Source organism: Phoca vitulina, unplaced genomic scaffold, assembly GCF_004348235.1.
Source record: "Phoca vitulina isolate PV1807 unplaced genomic scaffold, GSC_HSeal_1.0 scaffold123, whole genome shotgun sequence".
Lineage (NCBI taxonomy): Eukaryota > Metazoa > Chordata > Mammalia > Carnivora > Phocidae > Phoca > Phoca vitulina.
The window spans coordinates 129,197-149,752 of record NW_022589826.1 but is presented as its reverse complement, the minus strand read 5'-3'; the positions used below and the strand labels follow the sequence as shown (position 1 = coordinate 149,752).

At 43.5% G+C, this 20,556-nt stretch overlaps 1 protein-coding gene across 1 annotated transcript; it reads right to left on the bottom strand.

Annotated features, from left to right (window-relative positions):
• Positions 1–219: 219 nt before the first annotated feature.
• ZKSCAN8 (zinc finger with KRAB and SCAN domains 8) lies at positions 220–19,690 on the bottom strand. Its single transcript, XM_032398960.1, has 6 exons — positions 19,513–19,690; positions 10,152–10,672; positions 9,403–9,541; positions 7,268–7,359; positions 6,839–6,962; positions 220–6,237 (listed from the first exon to the last, which is right to left on the bottom strand). Exons 2-6 carry the CDS (start codon positions 10,566–10,568, stop codon positions 5,276–5,278), a joined length of 1,734 nt encoding a protein of 577 aa, XP_032254851.1. The 5' UTR covers positions 10,569–10,672; positions 19,513–19,690; the 3' UTR covers positions 220–5,275.
• Positions 19,691–20,556: the final 866 nt, after the last annotated feature.

Sequence of the window (20,556 nt, the reverse complement as noted above, 5' to 3'; positions counted from 1 at the left end):
CCCCCTGCTTGTGTTTCCTCTCTCGCTGTCTAATGAATAAACAAAATCTTAAAAAAAAAAAATAAAGATTTTATTTATTGGAGAGAGCCTGAGAGCGAGCGGGGGGAGAGGCAGATGGAGAGGGAAAGGGAGATGCAGATTCCCCACTTAGCACAGAGCCCAATGCTGCAATGGATGCGGGGCTTGATCCCATGGACGCTGAGATCATGACCTGGGCCAAAGTCAGACGCTTAACCAACTGAGCCACCCAGGTGCCCCTGAAGTTGGATTTTTTTAGTCTTAGTTTGAGGAACAGGCAGTTATAGTTGTACTACAGAAACAGATCTGCATACAAAGTGGTAAGAGAGACATATAAGCCTTGAAAACAGCTTAAAATTTTCTGTAGGTAACTCCATAAATAATCCACACAATGATTCAACAAGCATTTATTAAACACCTACTGTGTGCTCAGCACTGTACTAGGCACTAGGGGGTGCAGAGATACAAATGTAGAAGTCATTATTCCTGCCCTCAAGGAGCTTACAATTTAATTTTGGAAATAAATACAAATGTGAACTACAATACAGAGTGCTAGAAAATAATTACAAAGCAACATATTAGTAAGTGCATGGACCACAGTACAAACTCAAAGGATAAGTGCTGAGGCAGCACAGAACAAGGGAGGTCTCAGTGTAAGGTGAAGTCAGAGAGAGCTCACTCAGAAGATACAAAGAAGTTAGGCTTAAAGGGAGTGATGAACAAGAGCTGGGGCGAAAAAACAATCTAAACAAAAGATGCTGCATGAGAAAGGCACAGAGGCAAGGGCCTGTAAGACAACAGTGTGAACAAGATGAGTCGAGGTGAATATGCCAGAGAATGAGGCAGAGGCAGATTAAGCATGAAGGGCAAAATAATGGGAGAACTTGGAACACCAGTGCTCTGATAAGAATCATCTGCTGAGTGTTCTGGACTAAAAATGGATTCTGAGGAGGATCACCTTAGAAGCATTACAGGATGGGGATCTTGGAAGCAAGGAAACTAGAAAGAAATTACAACTTCCTGGGCGTCATATGATATGGATCTGCAGAAGGCTATAAGGGGTTGGGAGAAATGTAAAAGATCCAGCCTCATGGAGAAAACTAAGAACCGGAATGTCGAGTGGAGAGCAGAAAAAGACAAAGAACTATAAGATGGGAGTAAGAAATATGAAGGACAGGGCGCCTGGCTGGTTCAGTCAGTAGAGCACAGGACTCGATCTTGGGGTCGTGAGATTGAGCCCCACGTTGGGCGTGGAGCCCACTTAAAAAAAAAAAAAAAGAAATATGAAGGGCAGTGAGTCTTTTCAGGGTAAAGAAGTTAAGCAATAACGCCTATTTAAAAGGAAAATGGGAGCTGGGGGACAAGAGTGATGAGGTCTGTTTTCGAATACCAAGTTGTGTAGGTATCTGACCCACAGGGTGGGAAATAAGTTACTGAAACACAGTAAGTGTAAACAATCAAAATAAATAGAAGTGAATACAGAAAAAATACTGGAATAATCAAGACATGAAGGTTATTTTCTGTGGAGAGGAGAAAAAAGACCAATAAGGAAAAGCTAGAAACTGGGAGGAAAATGACCAAAAAGGATCCCACAAGCCAAAGAAGAGAATTCCTGAGTTGCAGGGTAAACTCAACAGTGTGAAATACAGATCAAGAAGGACAAGAACTAAGAAAAGGCATTGATATTTATCCATAGGACACTTCAGTGTAATACTGAGTACAAAAGCCAGTAAGAAGTTTCAAGAGTATAGTAATGAGAAAATGGGATTGAGCGATGGATGGTACATTTGAAAAACCATGAATGACAGAAGAAAAACAGAATGGCAGTTGGAAATGGGCAGTGAAGTTGAAGGGTTTCCACATTTTATGCTGTAGGTAAATTTTACTGTCATCCCAACTGACCATATGCCTGGCCTGGCACGGCACATGGATATTTCATTTCCCTCCACAATTCTAGGTCCCTGGGGCAGTTTAGAGAGAAATGTACTCAAATCTGTACATTATTGCTTTATTCTCTGAATTACTCTTTTAAACATGATTTACTTGTACCATTTAGCTTTCTAGTACTACAGAGCATCAAAAGTATCAACCAAAACAACATTTTCAACCAATTATCCAATAATTGCAATGGATCTGTGAGTGCTAGACTATACTGTACATTCCCTTCCCCAGTAGCTCTTACGGCCAGGGATACAGAATTTCCAGATGGCTGGCCAGGGTCAGGGTGTTCATTAGAGACATGGTAGCACAAGGGTCAGCAGCACAGGCTCGAGAATCTGACCCTGTAGGGCAGAGTCCCTGCTCTGTCACTTCCCAGCTCCATAACCTTGGTCAACTCACTCACCCCTCTAAGCCTATTTCCTCATCTATAAAATGTGGGATATACTATCTATCAAACCATGAAAAATGCTTAGCATAGGGCTTGGCACACAGTAAGTGCTTAATAAATGTCAGCTATTACTATTTAGAGTCTCAGGGCCAAGAGTAAAGCTAACTGCTCTGTATAGGAATCATCCACCACATTCTAGCGCTGCCACCTTGCTCAATGGCGGAAATCTTTGAAACCTAAGATGTGTCTTCTAGGACTAAGCTGGATGGCAGCAGAGTTACAGAAGAACCACATTATCATGCTGGGCCCTAAAATGAGATCGTGATGGGAGAAGAAAGTACTGGTGAACAGTTCATTTCAGATTAAGAGCATAAAAATAGAATCTGCAGGATATAAAGGAACTTAGCACACATCACTCAGTCAGGAGCTCAGGGTCATAAAGATGGATCAACAACACTCTAGTGCAAAGAGTGAGAAGTGGAGACCAAGAATGGACTTCTACGTATGCCCCCAAAGAAACAACAGCCTTTTCTACTCTTACACTACATGGCTATTTCTATATGTGGGCTGAACTAACCTCAATAGTTCTTTCAAGTCACGGTCTTTCCTCATTCATCCCAGCATCACACTAATCTTTCTTGGCATATATTCTTTTCTTTGAATTTCTGCCAGATGCTTAGTAATTATAGATTTAAGTAACGTAGCTACACATTACTGTGAGTAGACAGATGTTAGCTGGTATACTTACAGTCATTTTAACATGTTGCTCTGAGAGCTTTCACTGGAATAGAAGACAAGTGCTCCTCGGAACTACGGGGGAGGACTGCGTGTACGTGTGCACATATTTTCCCTCTGACGATGTACCCATCATATATAGTATCTGCACACAGGGAGTACTGGCCTCAGGTACTTTACTGGTACCTTACAGAGGCTGAGGCACAACTGAAGCAGAGAGCAAGGATCTGGAGACAACCAGATTTGTTTCTGGTTTCTTGAACTTTCAAGTACAAGGGAATGAGGAATGGAATTCCCTTTGAGTACAAGGGAATCTACAGGCCAAAAGAAAAAGAAAAGAGAGAATAAGAAAACAAAGGATAATGGAAAGCACTGTTTTGAAAAAGTTAACCAAGGAAACCAGGATCGCAAATGATAGGTGGGTATCAATGACTCAATGAAACAGGGGTAGTAACCTCGATGTTGTTAGTGATCAGGGTGGGCCACAGAAGGGATTTTATAGAGAAGGAATTTACGATCCAAAAGGCAGACCTTTATGCTGAAAGATTTTATGACCTTTTGAAAAACACCAATACGTGTTAAGAATTGTTGTTCCTGTTTAGAACAATGTGAAATTGTGTAACTTCTCTTGGCGTGTATCCTATTCTTCTGAATAGGATTAATGGAATCAATTCCAATTTTGAAAGCTGATTTTGGAAAAAAGCCAAAAGTAACTCCATTCCAAATGTGATGAACAAGTGGGTAATGGTAAAAAATGAGATGTTATTCAAGGGTAAAAGTCTTCCAAATATTTGGAGGAGCGGTAGCACTAATGGAATAACCAGAAGTGCCAAATTTAAAGGACAAACCACGTTTGGATGCATAAATTCTGGCGTGTTCCTCAAACCACCTCATCACCTGATATAGTAATACCCCTTGGCATACTGGAAGCCTCCAGGAAAGACAGTGCCCAGCGACGATGAGGTAATACCATGTCTCTGCTGGATTACAGATGGACTGCACCAGAATTCAGAGGGATGAGGAGCTGTGAGGTGAAGTACTGGACAGATCTCCACTGTGGACACAGGAAGCTCATGGCAAGGAACAGATGGGCAATGAAGGGTGAGGTGCTAAGGCCATCTAACAAGGTGGGACCAGGGTAATGACAAGAGTGACAGACCATCTGGTCAGGGGGTGTGCAGACTGGTAAGAACCTGAGAGGGCAGTACTGTAATGGGCCAGAGGGTTGCGTGTACATTCTTTGTAAGGATGTTCAGGTCTTCTCAAGCACCCGTCTCCCCTTCCTCCCACGTGATGCTGTAACTGGGATAATGTTACCACCTCTGTGCCACCACAATGTTCAGTGGGAAGGTGGAAAGGAGAGCCAGAAGTCACCAGAACGTACAACCACCCGAGCTCAAGAGCAGCCAGGCTGTCTCCACTCACCTCTTTCTCTGCTTCATTCCCACAACCATCACTTCCTTTGCTGACACAGGTACTGGGGCTGGGGGTGGTGAAGGATACGTATGGATGTTCAATGACTCAGTGGAGTCAGTGAAGGTGATATATGAAGAAAAATGCTGGAGTGCTGTTAAAAATATAGCATTCTGAGTTTGCGTGGAATACGGTTTTCCACTGACTATCAGGAACATTAGAATAAAACAAAACGCACACTTAAGCATAAATACATTAAGTGTCTGTAAAAATTTCCCTAGAACTAGGTTCTTAGAAAGCTAAATACAAAATAAGTCTCACACAGAGGCTGCTTCAAACTCTAAAGTAGCTTCTCAGATCAGATTTGGAGCACAAGTGACCCTCAGGGGAATAAATGGGGGAAGAGGGTCACAGGAGACGGGAAGAAGCAGAGGAACTAGGAGGAGTAGCCTCTCTCAAACCTACAGCTACTCACCCAAAAGACAAAATTAAGTGCCTCCATGACAAGCAACTTGCTCTCATGCTATTTTGTTTCTAAAGGATACACTACACCATCAGGAGCTCCACTCCATCAGACGCCTCCCAAGACAGTCAAGCTAATCCCCCCGCACCAAGGCACTGGGCCCAACTACTGAAGAGCGATTCTAACTCTGCCGCCACTATCAATTCTGACCCTAGTGAGGCTGCATGACAAACACTCTACTACACTGAAAGACCTCTCACCAGCATGTGGTTTCTCTAAAGCTGAATAATGCCCAAACTATGATTGTGGTTTTTTCCCTAAACTCCTATGGATTCAGATTTTTCTCCACTGTGGATTCTCTGATGCCGAATGAGACTTGACCTCTGAATAAAGGCTTTCCCACACTCATTACATTGATAGGGCTTCTCCCCAGTGTGAATTCTCAGATGCTGTATGAGGCCAGTGTTCCCATTGAAAGCTTTCCCACATTCTTTACATTTATAGGGTCTTTCTCCAGTGTGGATTCTCTGATGTTCAATAAGGCCTGACTTCTGACTGAAGGCCCTCCCACACTCATTGCATTTGTAGGGTTTCTCCCCAGTGTGGCTTCTCTGATGGCCAATAAGATGTGAGCTCCGCCTGAAGGTTTTCCCACACTCATCACACTCATAGGGCTTCTCCCCAGTGTGGATTCTCTGATGTCCAATGAGGTGAGAGCTATGACTGAAAGCTTTCCCACACTCATTACATTCATAGGGTCTCTCCCCACTGTGGATTCTCTGGTGCAGAATAAGGCCCGCACTCTGACTGAAAGCCTTCCCACACTGATTGCACTGATACGGCTTCTCCCCAGTATGGATTCTCTGATGCAGGATCAGGCCTGTGTTTTGACTGAAGGCTTTACCACACTCCTTACAGTGATAGCGTTTTACTTTGTTGTGGATATCCTGATGGGAAAGAAGGGCTGACCTGTAACTGAAGGCTTTACCACACACATTACATTGATAGGGTTTCTCCCCAGTGTGGATTCTCCAGTGGCGAACAAGGCCCGAGCTCTGAGCAAAGCTCTTCCCACATTCATCACATTTATGTCGTCTCTCCTGGGTGGGATTTCCCCGCTGCCTCTCTAATCTGCCCAGAAGATCTCGGGCTTCTCCATGCTCAAGACCCCCGATAACATCCCCGTTGCATTTGGCAGCTGTCTCTCCATGTGGTTGGATTCCAGGAGATATTACCTGTTTCGAAGATAAGTCCCTGTTCTCATTCCTGGTCTCACCACCTGAAATGAAAATGTGAGAACCATCAAGCCAATGTCACTTTCCATTCTCTATGTTAAAAAGAAATCTAACATATGGGAAATATACACGGAAAACTAGCAGTAAACACAAAACTTCCATCTGTCTCCAAATACTGCCATAATAGAGAGGGAGATGAAAGCAGGGTCAAGCAGAAGTACCGCAGGCCGAGTGGGGAAGAAGTGCCATGAAGAAAGAGGGATGTTGGGAGGGCACTAAAGCAAGGAAGGGGTCACCTGACAAGAAGCAGGGGAGTGGGAAGGAATATGGAACTGCTGAAGGACCTAATGGGACAGAAATGAAAAAAGCCACAGTCACTGAAAGGGCAGAGCATAAAAGGCCTAATAGGGTGACATCGAGGTAAAGATTCCATGGGACTGGGAGCAGAATAAATGACTCCAACTGCATACAGAATAGTACCCAAAGTAAGTCCTGCACTGGAAAATTGAAGTCCATTTTATAGCACTGTTTCTCTCTGTTAGTTCCTTAGTTTAAACTCAACAATGTCTTTCAGAAAGTTCAGAGCTACCATCACATAACAAACAAAACATCTTAACTGATAACAATAACCAGAGCTCTCCTTACCCAGGGAGAACATGTTTCTGTAATTCTCTGGCCTATTATCTCTGCTGGGATCCTTCTGTGATGGATCAAGAAGCCACTCCTCTCGAATTAGGGACACAGCCATGTCTTCGATCTTCTCCAAAGTCTGAAACAAAACAAAATCCCCATGTGGGACTGGCACTGTTCCATAGCTCCAGCCCACAATGTCAGAGATCTGCCAGGGTTGGAGAGGATCGCGGGGGGGGAACATACTGTGTAAAGGGATCTAAAGAAGCGGGAAGAAGAGGGAAATGCACCAGATTTATTGGGGGATAATCAAGAATCATGCAAAAACAATGTGGAGCAAGTTCTTGGTCAGTACTGCTACAGAGAGTCCAGACCTGAGGGGTAGATGCCACCCACACTGCCAAGCAGAGTCAGGGGCTTTCAGAGAGAAGCAGTACAACTCACCTGGAACCCTGCTGTGAGAAGTGTTGCTGTCATCTCCTGGTCTCCAGGACTTCCTTTCTGGGAAGGGGTAGGACTCTGAGAAGTAGGGATGGCTGAGAGAGGAGAAAGGAGCTGAGTGAGACGAGCCCCGTCCCACAGTTGCAGCAGCCAGCACTAACCCATTCCAACGGTGCTTGTATTTCAGAACATATGCATTTCTGAGATTTTGCACATAAGATGCTGAAGGGCCCCTGGCTGGCTCAGTAGGTGGAGTATGCAGCTCTAGATCTCAGGGTCGTGCGTTCAAACGTTGGGTACAGGGGTTGCTTAAATAAACTTTTTTTAAAATCTTTTTTTTGGGGGGGGGGGGCCTCTAGGTCTGTACCTGTGGCTGCCCACAAGACATCTGCACGTTGATGTCCTGCTCAGCCTGAAGTTACACGTCAAAAATAGAGTACTGGCTTCCTAACAGGAATTGCTTTACAATTTTTTTCTCTCCCGCCAGAGCTACATTTAATCCTTGTGCTTCTGTACGGTGTTTCTTTAGGTCCTGATCTCTGGCAAATGGAATATGAGAACCAATTTATATCTACTAACTCTATTACCTTTCTGAAATGTCTACCATGACTGCCACTATCTGCTTCCTACAGATATCAGACATTGCAATGCCAAAATAAATAGGCTTTAGAACTTTAGACAAGAATCATATTACTGAAACTGTTTCTATGCTTCTTTAGAAATACTAAAATTCCATTTATATGGAACAAACTGCTATAAACCACATAAATGAAAAAAAAATTAATGCAGAGCAAGTACGAGATAAAGCTAGAACACCTTGTTCTGAAAGAAGGTAAGAAGTTCTCAAAAAATGATGGGGAAATGTCAAAACGATGGAGGAGCCAAACTGAAGGGGCCTCCTCTGACCAAATCGGAGACAATTTAAGCACCAAAATACAGATGGTAACAAAATAAAGACAGATATAGATATTTTATTTCTGGACTTAAGAGTCCATACTGACAAATTAATAAAACGGGGAGGAGGGAACACTCTCTATTACAACAAATAAATGTAGAAGGCATGACACAATTAGAAAATCATTTTATCTTAGTAATCACTGATTCAGTCAAGAAGCATCAATGAATATTAAAACTAGTGTTTTAGGGGTGCCTGGGTGGCTCAGTCGTTAAGCGTCTGCCTTCGGCTCAGGTCATGATCCCGGGGTCCTGGGATCGAGCCCTACATGGGGCTCCCTGCTCCACGGGAAGCCTGCTTCTCCCTCTCCCGCTCCCCCTGCTTGTGTTCCCTCTCTTGCTGTCTCTCTGTCAAATAAATAAAATCTTAAAAAAAAAAAAAGAAAATAAACACAGTCAAGAGTATCTCTCCACAAATTACTTATTAATTATAAAGGGAAAAATAGTAACTTTACAGTGATCAACCTAGCAACTTTGATAACCAAGTCATCAAAGATACCAACACCAGTAACAGGACAAATTCCTCTGGCACAGCGGAGGAGGCAACAGCACTTCTGGGGTGCTCCTGCCACACATGCACAACTGGAATTTACACATAAGGAAACACTACACAAACCCAAATTGCAGCCATTCTATAAAATAACCAACCTGTACTCATCAAAAATGTCAAAGTCATGAAAGGCAAAGAAAGGCTGAGGAACTATTCCAAATTAAAGGAGTCTAAAGAAACATGACAACCGACTGCAAAGGGTAATCTTGGACTGGACTCTGGAAGAACATTATTGGGACAACTGGCAAAACAGAAATATGAACTGTAGACCATATTATTTCTGTATCAGCATTACATTTCCTAATTGTGATGCATTATTGTGGCTATCCAAGAAAATGTTCTTGCGTGAGGAATTATGTACTGAAAGTTACAAAGAAAGTGGCATGATACCAGCAAAACCTCAAAAACGCCTATGTTGTTACTACACTGGGATAACAGAAATGTGTGAAGATTTAATTTGTTCGTGAATTTACCAATGGGACTGACAGTCTGTATCTGAAGCCTAAACATTCAAACCCAGATCTTAGGACTGGTCTGTAAACAGAAATTCTACTTCCTAGTTCTCCAGGAACTCAATAGGCACTTTCTTTCTTTTCTACTTCTCCCTCGTCATCAATGAAATCTGGCCCCTCACCTCTCTCTTCTGGCCCCTGGGGCACTGGAGGTTTGTGCTGGGTTGCCCCAGGTCGGAGCCGAGTATTTGGAAGCTCTGGTGCAGACTCTGAATGCACCACCTCCTCCCAGAGGCCATGTCCATGTGCACGGGCTGAGACCTGAAAACAATGGGACAGATGCATTACAAGAAACTCCTTCATGAAAGGAAGCAAACAACATTAAGAAGATCAAGAGCACATCTCTAGGGATATGTGCTTGTTAAAAAGAAGAAGCAGAATTTCATCTACTTCCCACAGGCAGTGAGAACACAAACGAGCTCATTAGCACAGAAAGGCATCATTTCTGCTGATGCCCTTCCTGCCATTTTGCACTCACAAGGCATGGGAAGAATGATAAACAGAAACTTAAAGCAGTGCTATTTGGTAGAAAAAACTTTGGTAACACTGAAGAAATCTGAGGTCTGGTCTCAGATCTACCTTTAATTATGAGTGCCCAGAGTAATTCAAGTAACTTAAGCTCTCTACGTATCAGTTTCCCACCTGGCAAACAGGAACAGTAATAGCTGCAAGGATGTTATAAGGATAAAAAATGTACACCTAGCCTTCACAGAAAAAGAACTCTACAAATACAAGCCACAATGCACTAGAACTATGTTCATCCTCCTACAACAGAAACGGATGCCCAGCATTTATTCTGCTGTGGTGCTAATGTCCCTCCAGCCCGCTTCCAGACCTCCCAGTCACAGCACGCACACCTCCTTCTACTTACTGGCCGTCCTAATATGTCAATCTGCCTTTCCAAATCCTCCAATAGGGTCACCACCTCCTCTCCGTTCTCTAGCTGATGTTCCTTCACCAGAGTCTGGAGCTCCTCAGGCAGGATGGTCAAGAACTGCTCTAGCACTAGCAACTCCAAGATCTGCTCCTTGGTGTTCAAATCTGGCCTTAGCCACTGATGGCAAAGTGCGCGGAGTTGGATCAGAGCTTCTCGGGGTCCTAATGTCTCCTGGTAGCATAACTTCCTAAAGCGCAGGCGGAACAGCTCTTGGCCTGGAGGGTTATTTTCATGCAGACTAGATTCCTGGTCCCAGCCATGATCTTCCTCTACCTTGACAATTACAAGGTCTTCTTCAGGAGCTTGGTCAGGTGGGGATGGGGCTGATGACTTTCTTGATTCTGCTGCCATTTAGAGCTGGAAAAGCTCAGTAGGCTTGTTTCCACTACCTTCTTTATCTTCTTAAGAACCTTCCAAGGAGCTCTTCAGTAAGGGCAATTCTTGGGGTAGAGAAACTGTCAAACAGTATTAAAGCAAGTCAAAGGTCACAGTAATACATTACGACATCTTAACAAGCTCCTCACCACAACATGTACCTCACGGCTCAATCACTTAAGTGATCCTCTCCACTGTTCCAGAAGTAACTCCTTACCTCCTTAGCTTTCTGCCAAACACCCATCTGGGGAATAGTCCATCCCTTCTGCTTCCTCTCCTTGGGGATGTGGAATACAGCAAACAAAGTCAAGAAACCATGCAGACTGGGTAGACTAAAGTTCTGCACTTAACCCCAGCTGGCCCTCAGTGATTATGAACTCTTTCGGCATCTGCTGCACCATCCGTACTATCTCTACACACTTCCGCTCTCAGCCTATCCCTCACACTCAACAGAGACTCATTTCTTTCTTTCTTTTTAAGATTTTATTTATTTGACAGAGAGAGCGATCACAAGCGGGGGGGCAGGGGGCAGACGGAGAGGGAGAAACAGGCTCCCGGCCGAGCAGGGAGCCTGACGCGGGGCTCGATCCCAGGACCCTGGGATCATGACCTGAGCCGAAGGCAGACGCTTAACCGACTGAGCCACCCAGGTGCCCTGAGACTAATTTCTATACAATCTAGCTCAAGGTATTGTCCAGAACTATCCTAACGCCAAAGGCTCTTCTCCACCTAAGTCATTATCCTACTGCGCTCTCCATCCTCCCTCCTGTCTCAAGGCTAACCATTTCCACTGTGGACCTTACCTCCCTCTACAACTCTCTTTGGAGCACTGGTCCTGCCTCTCCAAGGAACCTAAATGCTCTAACCACACCTGCAACCCAAAAGTCTAGTCCCACACACTAATGACCTTCCACAGTGTTTTATAAATAAAATCATACAGTAGGTAGTCTTTTGAGTCTGTCATCTTTCACTTAGCATAATACATGAGGTCATCAATGTTGTTGCATGTATCAGTAGTTTATTCCTTATATGGATGTATGTTTATCCATTCTCAGTTGAGAGATATCTCAAGTCATTTTCAGTTTTTGATGATTACAAGCAAAGCCACTATGAACATCTGCATATGAGTTTTTGTTTGAACATGTTTTCATTTTACCTGGATAAATATCTAAAAGTAAAATTGCTGGGTCATATGGTAGCTATATGTATAACTTTATAAGATGGGTGTAACACTTTGCATTCCACTAGCAATATGTGAGAATTGCTTGTTGCTCCATTTCCTGACAAGCATTTAATATTGTTTTATTTTTAATTTTAGATATCTGAATGTGTAATGGTATCTCACTATGGTTTTATTTATTATTTATTTGCTTTTATTTTTAACCACTCTCTGGTATCTCACTATGGTTTTAATTTGCATTTTCCTTCTGTCCAATAATGTTGAGCATCCTTTCACATGCTTATTTGCCATCCGTAGATCTTTGGTGAAGTATCTGCTCAAAATTTCTGCCTGTTTTCAAAATTGATTCTATTTTGGGTGCCTGGGTGGCTCAGTCGTTAAGCGTCTGCCTTCGGCTCAGGTCATGATCCCAGGGTCCTGGGATCGAGCCCCGCATCGGGCTCCCTGCTCCCCCTGCTTGTGTTCCCTCCCTCGCTGTGTCTCTCTCTGTCAAATAAATAAATAAAATCTAAAAAAAAAAAAAAAAAATTAGATTCTATTTTGAGTTTGAGGATTCCTTACATATTCTAGATACAAGGCCTTCATAAGATATAGGATTAGCAAATATTTCCTCCTCTTCATAACAGAAATGAAGTGCCTTTCAAAGAACAGAAATTCGTAACGTTTTTGAAATCGAATTTGTCAATTTGTTTCTTTTAGGGATTGTGCTTTTGGTGTGACATCTAAGAAACCTTTGCTTAATCCATGGTCACAAAGATTTTCTCCTGTTTTCTTCTAAGAGTTTTATAGTTTTAAGTCTTACCTTAGATCTATGATCCATTTCGAGGTGTTTTTTTATTTTTTATTTTTTATTTTTTTTATTTTTTATTTTTTTAAGATTTTATTTATTTGACAGAGAGACACAGCGAGAAAGGGAACACAAGCAGGGGGAATGGGAGAGGGAGAAGCAGGCTTCCCGCGGAGCAGGGAGCCCGATGTAGGGCTCGATCCCAGGACCCTGGGATCATGACCTGAGCTGAAGGCAGACGCTTAACGACTGAGCCACCCAGGCGCCCCTGTTTGTTTTTTTTTTAAAGTAAACTCTACACCCACCCTGAGGCTCAAACTCATGACCCCAAGATCAAGAGTCGCACGCTTCACCTGCTGAGTCAGCCAGGCAGGCGCCCCAAATTTTGAGTTAATTTTTGCAGAGTTTGAAGTGTGGACAGAGGTTCATTTTTTTTTTTTTTTTTTTTTGCACAAAGATACCAAAATGTTCCAGCACTGTTTGCAGAAAAGGTTACTCTTTACCCACTGAATTATCTTTGCCCATCTTTGTCAAAAATCAATTGACCATATATGTGTGGGTCTATTTCTGGAATCTCTATTCTGTTCCACTGACCTACACCTTTATCCTTTCACCAAAACAAAACTGTCTTGATTATTGTGGCTTTCAAAATCCTGAAATCAAGTACTAAGAGCCCTGAAACTTTATTGTATATTATCAAAATTGTTTTGATTTTTCTAATTCCATTGTCTTTTGATATAAATTCCTACAAAAAGAAACCCTGGAACAGGATTTGTGCTGAATCTATAGCTCACTGACATTTTAATTTCCGTTCTATAAACACAGTCTGTCTCCCCATTTATTCAAGTCTTCTCTGATTGCTTTCATTAGTGCCCAAACTACCTATTCTTTCTCTTCAGATCATAAAATCTGTCGCTTTTTACTACCTATTCTTAAAGGACAAAATAAAATGTTTTCTCCTTTAAAATCCTTTCTTAGGGTGCCTGGCTGGCTCAATCGGAAGAGCACGTGACTCTTGATGTCAGGGTCCTGAGTTCAAGCACGACACTGGGTGTAGACCTTACTTAAAAAAAAAAGTAAAAAATAAAGTAAAATCCTTTTTTGATGACTCCATTTGGAAGTGACTGCCCTCTTACTCTATATCTCTGTTGCATAAATGTTTATCACTTTGTGATGTTCAAGTGATTTTTATTTTAGGAATATAATGCTAATACAAAATTGGAAAATGTATTCTCTCATTTCACCATATTCATAGAACAAAAGATTTATAACTTGTTTTTTTAAAGTGTTTATTAATGTTACTTTTCCTGTAGTTATGTATTATTAGTTGCAAAGAAGTTTTGACTTCCTAACTTAATTGTATGTTCCCCATGAGTATAGATCTATATCTTTTATTTTATTGATAGAAGAACATTCAAAGGCTATTATTTATAACACCTAACACAGAATATATCTGTATTTGCTAAAGAGCAAGGTTTAGATACAAACCTGGAGGTCCAAAGAGTTCAATAACAGGGTCCTATTTCTTTGTGGGATATATCCTATGGCCTTTATCTTGGGTAACAGACATCACCTCTTGCCTGCACTTGCAGTGGTTAAGTGGTCTTCCTGCCTTTGGTTATTCTTTTATCCCATTTGTGTTCCACATTGCTGCCTGTTGTGGGTTGAACTGTGTCCTCCCAAAAGATATGTTGAGGTCCTAACCCCTGATACCTGTGAATGTGACCTATTTAGAAGTAGGGTCTTTGCAGATGTAATCAAGTGAAGCCACTGGAGTAGAGTAGGGCTTTATACAGTATGACTGGTGTACTTTTAAGAAGAGAAGAGACACAGAAACTGAGACAGAGAGAGCCATGTGAAGACAGACACAGAAGAGAGCTACGTGACTACTGAGGCAGAGATCAGGAGTTACAAAGCCACAAGCCAAGGAATGCCAGTAACAACCAGAAGCTAGGAAAGCGTGGCCCTGCCGACACCTTGACTTTGGACTTTTGGCCTCCATAACTGAGAGAGAATAGATTTCTGCTGTGTTAAGCCACCAAGCTTGTGATACTTTGTTATATAGTATGTTACCCTATGAAATTAATACTCTGCTAGAGAGACTGTTTTAACAGATACGTAATACAACTCATCACTTCAAAATCTTTCAACAGGGAACCCAACTCTTCAGCACAATATGCAAGGCCCTTTATGGTACGTAAACCTGCCTACCTTTATCTGCTACAAGCTCACCTTCATATAGCTTTTTCCAAACGTGGCTTTCTTAAACCTCCATTCTGCTACAGAGCTCTTTACTCTAGCTCAGTGGTTCTCCACTGGGGGCAATTTTGCTCCCTTCTCCCAGGGATATTTGACAATGTCTGAACATGTTTGGTTGTTACAACTGAAGGGAAGGGATGCTATTGGTATCCAGTGGGTAGAGGCCAGAGATGCTACTGAACATCTTCCAGTGCGTAACAGAGATCCCCACAACAAAGGATGATCTGGCTCCGTGTCAATGCCAAGGGTGATAAATCCTGGTCTAGTTGAGACCATTCAACTCTAACTTAAAAGTCTGAGCTTACCTATTTCCTTTTTCATGAGGTCTTCTCTATCACCCCCACTCTGTACTCCACCACCCCAAGCAGATTAAGGTGCTACCAAAATATATATGTATGTTTTAAGATTTTATTTGTCAGAGAGAGTGACAGAGGATGAGCAAGGGGAGTGGCAGGCAGAGGGAGAAGCAGGCTCTTTTTTAAAAAAATATTTTATTTTATTTATTTGTCAGAGAGATGGTGGGGGAAAGAGTGAGCACAAGCAGGGGGAGCGGCAGGCACAGGGAGAAGCAGGCTCCCTGCTGAGCAAGGAGCTGATGCGGACTCCATCCCAGGACCCCCAGGACCCCGGGACCAGGACGTGAGCCAAAGGCAGAAGCTTAACCAACTGAGCCACCCAGGCAACCCCCAGCCTTGTCTAATTTTAAAGATAATTTTCTTCCCCTTCTGTCCACACTCTCTAAGTAAGGGTTTGTTTTTGTTTTTAAGTTTCTATTTATTTTTTTAGTAATCTCTACACCCAACATGGGGCTCAAACTCACAATCCGGGGATCAGGGGTCTCATGCTCTTCCCACTGAGCCAGCCAAGCACCCCTCTAAGTAAGGGTTCTTAATGTTCCTGAAGTTATTGGATGGGTGTCAGGTCTGTGAACTCTGCTAAAATTGACTGTAAACTTTTGTGCCTATGGACTTTTTTCTAGGGAGAAATTCTGTGTTTTTATGTGATCGCAGAAACCCTACCCCGTCCTTCCCCTCCTCCAGAAAAAAATACACTCCTGAAAAAGGCACTGCTTTGAAGACTGATGTCAGGAAGTGTACAGATGTAGCGTGATTCTCCTTCTAAGGGCCTGTCTCTCTCTGCTCTGTAGACCACAGGTCTGTGGTTTCACCGTGCACGTCTCTGGCCGACCGCTTCTGGGTACGCGGCCTTTGGTCATGCTCTTTTCCACTGCCTGCAGGGCGGCCAGTGCCATCTTTCTGGAACACAAATAACTCATACAACTTTCTTGCTTAGAAAGACATACAGAGGGGGGCACCTGGGAGGCTCAGTTAGTCAAGCGTCTGCCTTCGGCTCAGGTCATGATCCCAGGGTCCTGGGATGGAGCCCTGTGTCGGGACCCGTGCCCCACAGGGAGCCTGCATCTCCCTTTCCTGCCCCGCCTTGTGTGCTCCCTCTTTGTCAAATAAATAAAATCTTAAAAAAAAAAAAAGACATACAGAGGAAAAGGTCACTGCCACAAACATTTGCAAGAAAACCATGGCCATGGGCACACATTTACAGTACTCCACACAGTGTGGTAAGTCCTATATTTGGACCATGTGAAAAATATCTGCTATTTTGTGGAGAAGTGGGGAAATTTCCTGGAATAGTGAGAGTTGAGGGAAGAGTGAATCTGGGCAAGAAGCTGAGATTTTTTGGAGAGTTTGAGACAAGGGGTAATCAATTTTGTTCTGAACAGCCAGGATTAATACCCATGGTTTTAAATTAATTTATTTTTTAAGTTAATTAAAATTTAATAATTTTTTTTTTTTAAGATTTTATCTATTTATTTGAGAGAGAGAATGAGAGACAGCACAAGAGGGAAGAGGGTCAGAGGGAGAAGTAGACCCCCCGCTGAGCAGGGAGCCCGATGCGGGACTCGATCCGGGGACTCCAGGATCGTGACCTGAGCCGAAGGCAGACGCCTAACCAACTGAGCCACCCAGGCACCCAAAATTTAATAAATTCTTAAATGTTCTTAAAATAGCTACTTACGTTTTAAAAACTTAAAAGATCATCACCATGGGACATTAATTTTAAGTTCTAATTGTTTAGAATGTGATGCTGCACACAGTTTCACCATGTTGTCTTACGAATTTCCTTAAAGCCAACGTTCATCTTTACTGAAAAACTGGCCATCTTCCATCTTATAATCAATCCTTACCAACACTAGCTAAAAAATACTTCAATGTTAAGTGTGCACCATTCGAGAACTTTATATTGTTTAAGATATTAAATAATTAACATATTAAATGATATTAAATAAAGTCTCAATAGTGAGACCGATAGAAGTCATCTAATTACCAGCTTTGTTCATAATTTACACCAAATCAGCCAACCAGTCTTGTCCATTCCCCACCCTGATTATTCTTTTTAGTAGCTTTTTCCACTTTTTAGTCTCTTTCCTCTCCAATCAAGTTTTTGACAATTACAACCTATAACTAATCAAGTACAAAGATACAGATTACAAAATTAGTCTATTATTTACCTTCCTCTCAGTTTCATGTATACACATCTGCATTAAATTGGTAAGCACCTTATGGGTAAGGACTGCTTCTTACATTCTCTTTTAAGAATACCCAGTCAAGGGGCACCCAGGTGGCTCAGTTAGTTACGTGTGGGACTCTTGATCTCAGGGTGGAGAGATCGAGCCTGGGGAGGGCTCTGCACTCAGCACAGAGTCTGCTTGAGATTCTCTCTCTGCCCCTCCTCCCTGAGCTCGCTCTCTCTCTCAAATAAATAAATAGGGGTGCTTGGGTAGCCCACTCAGTTAAGCATCTGCCCTCAGCTCAGGTCATGATCCCCACAACGGGCTCTCTGCTCAGCAGGGAGTCTGCTTCTCTCTCTCTCCCTCTGCCCCTCCCCCCTGCTTGAGTGTGCGCGCACACACTCTCCCTCTCTCTCAAATAAATAAATAAATAAATAAAATCTTTATAAATAAATAATTCTCGGGGCGCCTGGGTGGCTCAGTCGTTAAGCGTCTGCCTTCGGCTCAGGTCATGATCCCAGGGTCCTGGGATCGAGGCCTGCATCGGGCTCCCTGCTCAGCGGGAAGCCTGCTTCTCCCTCTCCCACTCCCCCTGCTTGTGTTCCCTCTCTCGCTGTCTCTGTCACATAAATAAGACTTTAAAATAAATAAATAAATAAATCTCTTAAAAAAAAAATACTTGGTCAAGTTTATTGATTTAGGAAGTTAAAATAGTCAATCTGTAAAGACTCTTTTGATCTCTAACGCTATAATCCTGTCAACTACTAAAGGCAAAACTCAGATTTTTTATTTCATTATTATTTTTTTAAACATTATTTTGTCAGCATTTTGAGAGTGAAGATTTATTTATTTCAGAGAGAGAGAGAGGAATGGGGGGCAGAGGGAGAGAATCTCAAGCAGTGTCCCTGCTGAGCTCAATCATGGGGCTCCAACTCAGGACCCTGAGATCATGACCTGAGCCCAAATCAAGAATCAGAGGCTTGGGGCGCCTGGGTGGCTCAGTTGGTTAAGCGTCTGCCTTCGGCTCAGGTCATGATCCCAGGGTCCTGGGATTGAGTCCTGCATCCAGCTCCCTGCTTCTTCCTCTGCCTGCCACTCCCCCTACTTGTGGGCTCTCTCTCTCTCTCTCTGACAAATAAATTAATCAAATCTTAAAAAAAAAAAAAAAAAGAGTCTGAGGCTTAACCCACTGAGCCACCCAGGTGCCCCACAACTCAGATTTTAAAGCATTATTGTTTTAAGAGGTAAGAAGGAATGTTTTCTTCCTTAGGACTAAGTAAGTCTACTTTGGGATGTTTGGGAACTGAAAATAAAACAAGAAAGTGATTTTTCAGGCTTCAAAGATCAAGAAAAAATAAGTGAAGCAAAAACTGTCCTTTAGAGTTATCTCAAACTGCAGAAGCCGGTTTTAATATCGACCACATTTCACACTCAACCACAGCACAAATTCAAAATACTTATACATTTGTAAAAACTATGATTACTGCATAAATACACTTAACTAACCAAACAAGAGAAATCTGGATTGTTCTCGGAGGGGGTAGTGGCCTGACAGAATGACTCGTGAGGGACCTGGGTTTTGGAAATGGGGCCCCTCCAGAAGTTCCCAGGCATCTCTTAGCAACCCTTCAGAAACAAGGTAAGTATTTAGAGTAAGGCTGAATTCCGTATTACCCCAAAATTGTGAAAACTGTCTTTTGTACAATTACCCAGTCAATACACCACCATTTTCTGAATACACTACAGAGCAGAGGAGCAAAAATAGGTTTCCAAGGATAATTAGGCTTCCAAAAGCAAAATATTGCTTAAAAAAAAAAAAGAAAAAAAACCGTATTTTGAAGGAAATGCAATATTGCTAAGTAAAAGCAGCTCAGGTGGTGGAAGCAGCTGGATAAAAGATAACGTGGGGGCGGCTTCCCATTTTAAGACAGAAAACATCACAAAGAGGAGCGGGATGAAGAAAGCGAGCCCCCGGGAGAGAGTCCTGGCAGAGAGTCTGGGGCCGCGGCCCAGGCCTGCGCCCGGGGGGACCAACCCCGACCCCCTGCGGCCCCGGGCGCCCCCGCGTCTGGCCCCCCCTCCAGACCCCCAGGCCCGTCCCCAGCGGCGGCCTAGTCTGGCCACAAAGCGCTCCGCTCCTCCGCCCGGGGCCCGAACCGTTACTCACCGCGAGCTCCAGCGGCGGCCCGGGCTGGGGAAGGCGGGCTGCAGAGGACGGACGCACCCGGAGGCAGGGCGGCGAGGAAGCCGGGAAAAAGCTGTAACCCGACCAGGGCCCTGCAGCCCCTAACTTCCAGACCCGCGGAGGCACAACACCGACCAACGCGCATCTTGTCTCGAGGCACTTCCGGAAGCCCTCTAGGAATCCTGGAGGTCTGGAAGCTCTATGGTCAGCCGGCTGCGGGCTCCGGCTCGGCGGCGCCTGCGCGCCGCTCGGTCCGCGGGCGGGAGGGGGAAGGTGGGTGCGGGCTCGGGTCCTGCGAGCACTTGGAGACCCCGGCACTTCGCTGTCCTCCAGGGCTTCTGCACAGACTGCCGGTTGCTTGAGGAATTCCTGCCAGCCACAGTTCATAGCCTTTGGAATCCCCTTTGGCACCGAGTAATAGTCTTGTTATACCGTCTTGTTAAAAAATTCATGGTGATTGAGTATAAATTCCCAATGAATCATTACATGTGTTCAGCCCTTTCCCATCCTACTGAATTGCAACCTCTTACAAAACCTGCTTAGCAGCTGAGCTTTTTGGATGCTCAATTTGTGAGGGACGCTTCGCTAGTAGACCCTATTTTTCACACAACAAAATTGGGGAAGCAGATATATGATCTCAGTAGGTTACTGAGGACTCTTGCCAAGGAGACAGTGTTTCAGAAGGCTCCGAAGATGGGGCGCCTGGGTGGCTCAGTCGTTGGGCATCTGCCTTCGGCTCAGGTCATGATCGCGTGGGGAGCCTGCTTCTCCCTCTCCCCCTCCCCCTGCCTGTGTTCCCTCTCTCGCTGGGTCTCTCTCTGTCAAATAAATAAATAAAATCTTTTAAAAAAAAGAAAAAACAAAGAAGGCTCTGAAGAATTGCTCCCAAGCTTGTTGGCTTTGTATGCAAAAACGAGAAGAGTATGCATGCTTCTCAGCAGCTCTCCAAATCCTTGACTCACAAGGTATAATCTGTTCGGTTGTAAAAATTAAGATTTACTGATTTCCACAGAGACATAAATCTTA